Consider the following 7,254-nt stretch of genomic DNA (forward strand, 5'->3'; position numbering starts at 1 on the left):
TTTTTTCTACAGTTTTCATCTCATTTAGACGCAGTTTATCGTGTCTTCTTAGTGTCCGGGTCTTCATTCATACTTTTTGTGACTCTTTGGAGGCTGAAAGTCTTTCTTTTAATGAAATGTAGGGGCTAGGGGTGTTTGCTTTGTTCGCCGCTTAAGTATCAGAGCGCGTGCCTCCTCCATCCTTTCTTCACGGGCTGGTCACGTTTCGCTTCGGACCAATGGGAGGCGGCGGAGATGCTCGGCAGGGATATAAATGCAAAGGAGCAGCAGCGAGGTCAGCAGGAATGAACAACAATAAAAAGAGACACTTCGAGCACAGAGCAAGATACTCTTGTGATCTTTCGATATTTTTCTACACTTAACATCAGGTATGTGAGTTTTTGTCATCAAAGGTGCTCTTCTGAGTTGTTTCCGTCATTTGCTTCGTCTGTTGCAAACTTTCTCCGTCTATGTAGGCTCTCAGTCCGCAGCTGGATCAGAACAAAGGATGAGTTCAGTGATGTTGCAATTTTTAATCATAGATTTTAGCCTTCACTACAGTTTATGTGACATCAAACTAACCTTTTGTATCTACAATGCTGCCCATAACGTTGGCATTAAATTTACATTTCGTCACCTTCTTAAAATAAGTCGTATTGTCGCCACCTTTTTTTTCTTCTTTGCTAAAAGGTAAGCTAGGCAAACAAAAAAATCACATTTGGCATATATATATATATATTTAGGCCATGATTTTAGGAAGACGTGAATTGAATTGACGACAAATGAAATTATGGTAACGTGATATTGACAGATACTGTTTTTGAACATTACACCCTGTTAACTGAGTGGTTGTATAAACAGGAATGTTTATTAAAACAAAATGATTCCAACAGAGAAGCCCATCCAGCTTTGTCCTCTCTCTGTAGGTCACAGGGTCAGGAAAGATGGCCACCTCAGCAAGTTCAAAACTGAGCAAAGCTGTTAAGCAGCAGTACATGGAGCTCCCTCAGGGAGAAAAGGTCCAAGCCATGTACATATGGATAGATGGAACAGGAGAGGGACTGCGATGCAAGACCAAAACTCTAGATTCGGAACCGAAAACCATCGAAGGTACGATCGACATCTGTTAAAGTGAGGTTGAACTGTTGCTCTCAGATGCTTGTTGCAGGTTTTTGATCTCCCCTTTCTTCTGTTAGATCTTCCTGAGTGGAACTTCGACGGCTCAAGCACGTATCAGTCAGAGGGTTCTAACAGCGATATGTACCTCATCCCTGCAGTCATGTTCAGGGACCCGTTCAGAAAGGACCCCAATAAGCTGGTGTTCTGTGAGGTCCTGAAGTACAACCGCAAGCCAGCAGGTGAGTGGATGGAAAAACAAGCCAAAGAAGATCTTTTTGTTGTTGTTTGCAATCTAACTTCTTTGTTTTGCTTCCCAAAAAGAGACCAACTTGCGGCAGAGCTGTAAACAGATCATGGGGATGGTGGAGCAGCACCACCCATGGTTTGGCATGGAGCAGGAGTACACCATCCTGGGTACAGACGGACATCCCTTCGGCTGGCCCTCCAACGGGTTCCCGGGTCCACAAGGTGAGATCTTTAGTTGCTACATAAATTTTGAAGAGCCACCTCAACCGCTAACCTTAACATATTTTGATAATTTAGGGCCTTATTACTGTGGAGTTGGAGCAGATAAGGCATATGGCCGGGACATTGTGGAGGCCCACTACCGAGCCTGTTTGTATGCTGGGGTTCAGATTTGTGGAACAAATGCTGAAGTCATGCCAGCACAGGTACTTTTCCTCCACACATCACAGAACACACCGTTTAAGTACATGGTAATTGACATAGATGTTGCTGCTGCTGTTTCAGTGGGAGTTCCAGGTCGGACCCTGTGAAGGAATCAACATGGGGGACCATCTTTGGGTTGCTCGCTTCATCCTTCACAGAGTTTGTGAGGATTTTGGCGTGGTGGTGTCATTCGACCCCAAACCCATCTCAGGGAACTGGAACGGTGCTGGCTGCCACACCAACTTCAGCACCAAGGAGATGCGTGAGGCAGGAGGACTCAAGTAAGGACCCAACCAGTCGATCAAGTACTGTCCGATAAGTTCATGATTTAACGTTTCCTAATCCTAAACGTCTCTTTCCTCAGAGTCATTGAGGAGTCCATTGAGAGGCTGGCAAAGAGACACATGTATCACATTCGGGCGTACGATCCTAAAGGCGGGCTCGACAATGCCAGGCGCCTGACCGGTCATCACGAAACTTCAAACATTGACGAGTTCTCGGCCGGTGTGGCCAACCGCGGGGCCAGCATCCGCATCCCCCGTATGGTTGGACAAGAGAAGAGGGGCTACTTTGAGGACCGCCGTCCGTCCGCCAACTGTGACCCTTACATGGTGACGGAGGCGTTGGTGCGCACCTGTTTGCTCAAAGAAGAAGGTGACGAGCCCACAGTCTACAACAAATAGTGTCACTATTTGAGCCTTGCTTTGTCACTCGTCTGCTTTAAGGACTTTACTCGTTTTAATTTTTTGACAAATGAAATGGTTAAAGTTGTATTGAGTTGTATGCATCAACTGATGCAAACACTGCCTTTTATTAACGGTGGGTTTTGTGAGTTTCAGGTGATTCTTTCTGTAGATGTACACTCCATTGTCTCTTTAACTTTTACTAATATAAGCTGTTAAAGTGCCTCAACTTTTTGCTGTAGCCATTATATATTCAGCCAAAGGATCCTGAATGTTTTTTTTACTGTCCCAGTTTGTCATTTATTGCCAAGTGTAAACCAGTTTTTCCTTTTATACGCTTGTAAATGATGCACATTTATCTTGTCTTTTTTTTCACTAGTTATTAACTCAATAAATTGCTTCTGTTTTTACTTTTGGGTTGTTTTTTCTGCACGTTTTCTCTGAGTTCCATTCTGACACAAACCAGCTTGTCACGAGCAGAACGTCAGCTGAATCTCTGAAATGTGACTGCTGTTAAAGGAAATGTGCTGTAATGTTTAGCAAACAGTGCTTCATTTAGAGGACTTGCACACACATCATTTCTGTTAAGCAGGACCAAATGGAGTCACAATGGACACAAGTGAATCTTTAAATTTGTCTAACATTGTCATAAAAGACTGACTTCAGAAGAACTAACTGACTGTAAGTCTTAGACTAGTCTGTTCTCATATGTTGTCTTGAAACAAGGCCTGAAAAAGTTTAAAGGACAAGATAGGAAATACATGAGGGTTGTTTGTTCAGAATTAAGGGACGAACTGGCAAATTCTGTTTGCAAATCTAAACAATCAATGCCATGCTGTGCATATCACACGTCGCCTCTGGCAAACTTGAAGAAGTTGCAAATCTTTCTAGGTATGATGACAGTAATTTTGGCAGCGTTTACAAACCCCAACTTTATATGCCGATCTGAGTCATGCAAGTCTGTCAAACTTGCATAAACAGCTTCTATTACCAAGAACAGCTTCTATTACCAAGATTACAGAAAACAAGTTTTTCTCTTTTTAGATGCCTTGTACTTGTATCGTGTTATATCAAGTCCATAGGACTTTACACTATATTACACTACACTACTACTACACTACATTCAGTTATTCACACACTGATCTTGACAAGCTAATGGATTGTGGCCCTAGCTTCCCTGGGACAATCTGACAGAAACAAGGCTGTCATGCCCCAAGCTATTCAACTCATGTCTAATCAGTCATATTCTATATACAAGTCTCTTTTCTCTGATTTGTATCATTTTTAAATTCATCCTAAGGTCGCCAGGCCTAAGTTCAAGGCCTGTGAACTATAATCAGTGGTGACACTTGCAGTTCTCCAATGCTAAGACACTAAACTTCTTCACATAACCTTTTCCTTTTTTTAGAGGGAGAGATCTCTAGAAGTTGGAAGGAACCTTGAAAGCAAATTAAAGGAAATCTGTTGCCACCATAACTTTTTGAACTTCATTACGTCTTTGAAAGAGCGCTTCAGTGGCGAACCCACTTTTTAAGAGTCATGAAGTGATCGCTGTGGCACAAGAGCTGTTTATTAGTGAGAATGTGATCACACATGACACTACAAGGTGCTGGGTTTCTGTTGTTAGGTCAGAAATAGGACAGCTAAGCTAACATTAGTTCAGGTAATGAATTAAAGTTCATGTGTAAAAATGGGTTCTTCTTCCTCCTCCTGCAGTCCAAACATGCCTGTGAGGTTATCTGGAATTCCTGCGATGCTCTTTGGTCTTCATGTGTGTATTAAAAATGAAAGAAATGGATTTGTCTTTCAAAATCAGCGCTCAGAATATGTCATTGTAACCCAAATATAGTCAGCGATTTTACTAAAGGGTTAAACATTCAACATGTATCAGTGACACAACGTTTTATGAACTGTGTGATGCTGTGAGAGCTCTGGTTGAACCAGATGCACATTGTCCGAACAAAACCAACATCCTCAAACTGCTTCCTGTCATCGTCGTCCTTTCTGCCAGTAGTAACATTCGGCTTTTGATCATGTGACTCTTCTGACTCAAAGAAAAAACTGTTTCCATTGCAGTTTTGTGACATACATCTATTGCGCTATGAGAAACCATCTGATAGCACAAAAACTTTTTATCCAAAACTGAGAGTTTTTCAGTGTGTTTCCGTTAAACACACACAAATTCATTTTCGCAATTTCAATTTGGTGAATTTTCTGGCTAATTGGAAACACAGCTGCTGACCGTGGTGCAGGGCATTTTCTCTGTGCCTTCGTCAAGGTTCTGCTGTGTGTCATGTCAAGGAGGGTCCTTTTGGAGCTCGTGTGACAGCCCTTACATAAGCTGGAGTCATAGTGCGTGCGGTGGTATTTCCTTACGGTGATGCATTTGACAAGAGTTGAGACCAAACTAAATTCAATTTGACTCAGAGCTAACTGCCAAGGGGGGAAAAAAGCCTAAATTACACTGCACTGGTCTGCTTTAATCAAGTCCAGCAGTCAGGAAATGCTCCTTCACTCGCAATGAGTCTCAGGTCAAACTCAGTGGTGGAGTTGATGCTTCAGATAGGCAGGAAACTGTGTCCACAAAAGTGAAGAAACTTAAAAAATGAATAAGAAATAATAAAAAATAGTCAAGAACCACACATGAGGTACTTTGATTAATGCTCTCAGCTAATCCTGTTACAAGCTGGCAGACATCCAATCAAGTGTTTTGTTGGGGTATTTTTTCTCATGAGTGCATTGTTACTGCAAAAGCTCCATTGCTAAACCTTCACATATTGTATTGCCTGTTGTTTGACCATAATGTATTGTCTCTACACAGGTGTGTTGGAGTCAGATTATTTTTCTAATACTGTCATGACACAGTGACAGTATTATATAATTTTAACAAATATGTAAAAAAAAAAGAAGCATATTTTTGTAAAAATGTCATTCTTCTGCTATACTCAACAGTTAATTCACACCTTACCTCTAAATCCAACTATTAGAACTTTAGATTTAGTTAGGTTTAACGACTTCACTTCGCTGGCAAATTCTGTGAAAGTGACATTCTACCACTTTCACTAGTACACACACACACACACACACACACACACACACACACACGCACACACACACTCACACACGTATACACACATGCATTCAAAACCAGTGTTGTGGAGCATTATCACATAGCATGTCTTAAGGCTAAATATTCTCACTTCTTTTCAACAAACCCCAGTCACAGTAAATAAAAACATGGAAACATCAGTCTGGTCAGTGTGGAGCGAATCAGATGGGTTGAGTGAAGCTTCATCCTAATCTAATGACATGCATACATGACATCCTGTGCTTCAGAGGTCTTTTATCACTACTTCTACTGATGACAGCGCTCTGACTGTGCATGATCCCCTCCTCCACTTTCCCACTGGAACCCCCCCCCCTTCTCCCTCACACACTTTTCACTTGTTGGTTTTTGGGTCATTGAGAAAAATAGCTGTTGCAATGTTCCTGGCCTGACAGTCGGAAACTCGTACAGCTGTGCAAGCAGAGCCGCGGTGTGAGAAAGAAAAGATTCAACAAGCTAAACATGGACGAAGATCAGACCACCAGCAGTTCTGAGGACAGTATCTGCAAGAACATTTCAGTAGCACGATGAGAGCAGACCTGATGGTCACCTCTGACCTGACAGGGTCGATTGTTTCCATGACCTCAGAGACATTTTTAATGTGGGTGGTGTGGCTCACTAATCAGGGGACAATTAAAGAAGGAGGGTGGCATTGAGCGCTCTACAAAACTATCTAATGCGTCTGTCGTTCTGCAGATGTTTCCTTCTGTTGCTTTTCTCACGCCCTGTGTGTGTTGGAGTTCTCCAAGTTCATCTGTGATTCACAGAGCTCCACTGGGCTTTAGAAATAATTGTTTTACTGCTTTTCAAAAAATTTGGACTGAATTTGATGACTGTCGGCTCAAAATTTGTAACACACAAACGTGAACTGGTACCACACTTAACAGAGATTGTATGAATTATAGTTTAAGGGTATGTTCACACCAGCTCTGTTTAGTCTGCTTTAATCCAACTGTAGTTTGTTTGTCTGGAGAGTCCAGTTCGTTTGGGAAGGTGTGAATGTGTAATCGAAATCTGGTCTGCCTACAGACCTAGATGTTGGATTGGTTGAAGTGAACTCTGGTGCAGCTTGAATGCATATGTGAACGCCACGTGGACCGGAGGCCATTGAAAAAGCAGGAAACGGACTACGATGCATTGTTTTCTGGGTAAATACACCAAAACAAACACACATGTCTGACACTAGCGGGAGGAACGGCTCCAGGTGTTTTATCAAAAACAAGATAGAAATTCTACAACCACTTTATTTTTGTTTACATTTTGTGAAGAAAGTTTTGATCACTGTCTTCTTCAAAGGGTTTTGTGTTGTTTACTTCTGTGGTTCTTGGTGCAGCGCCCCCCACAGTTGAGGAGGAGAACAGGTTGCTCAATGGTTTGTATTGTTTGACTCAGTGCAGTATGACAAAGAACCACAGTAGCTGAAAATGCAACAAATTTGTAACTTTGGTCCTAAAATCAAACTGATTTTAGGAGTGGAAACACCCTAAGACTTATACCCTATTTAGTTTCTTTACATAAAACAAGAGCTTTTTAATTTTAATTGTTGTTTTTTTTGCATTAGAACCATTAATACAAGCACAAAAACCACATTATAAAATCACACTAAAGCACTATTCATGCTAAAAATTGACCATGAATCTACACAGCTAATATAATATTTTGGTAATAGGACACAACCAGGTTGAGTTTAAGTTATAT

At 41.6% G+C, this 7,254-nt stretch overlaps 1 protein-coding gene across 1 annotated transcript; it reads left to right on the top strand.

Annotated features, from left to right (window-relative positions):
- Positions 1-230: 230 nt before the first annotated feature.
- glulb (glutamate-ammonia ligase (glutamine synthase) b) lies at positions 231-2,860 on the top strand. Its single transcript, XM_015056605.1, has 7 exons — positions 231-368; positions 906-1,089; positions 1,176-1,337; positions 1,420-1,566; positions 1,642-1,769; positions 1,849-2,048; positions 2,132-2,860. Exons 2-7 carry the CDS (start codon positions 924-926, stop codon positions 2,448-2,450), a joined length of 1,122 nt encoding a protein of 373 aa, XP_014912091.1. The 5' UTR covers positions 231-368; positions 906-923; the 3' UTR covers positions 2,451-2,860.
- Positions 2,861-7,254: the final 4,394 nt, after the last annotated feature.

The sequence above is a fragment of the Poecilia latipinna genome, unplaced genomic scaffold, assembly GCF_001443285.1.
Source record: "Poecilia latipinna isolate Pla-1442-1.1 unplaced genomic scaffold, P_latipinna-1.0 Scaffold1394, whole genome shotgun sequence".
Lineage (NCBI taxonomy): Eukaryota > Metazoa > Chordata > Actinopteri > Cyprinodontiformes > Poeciliidae > Poecilia > Poecilia latipinna.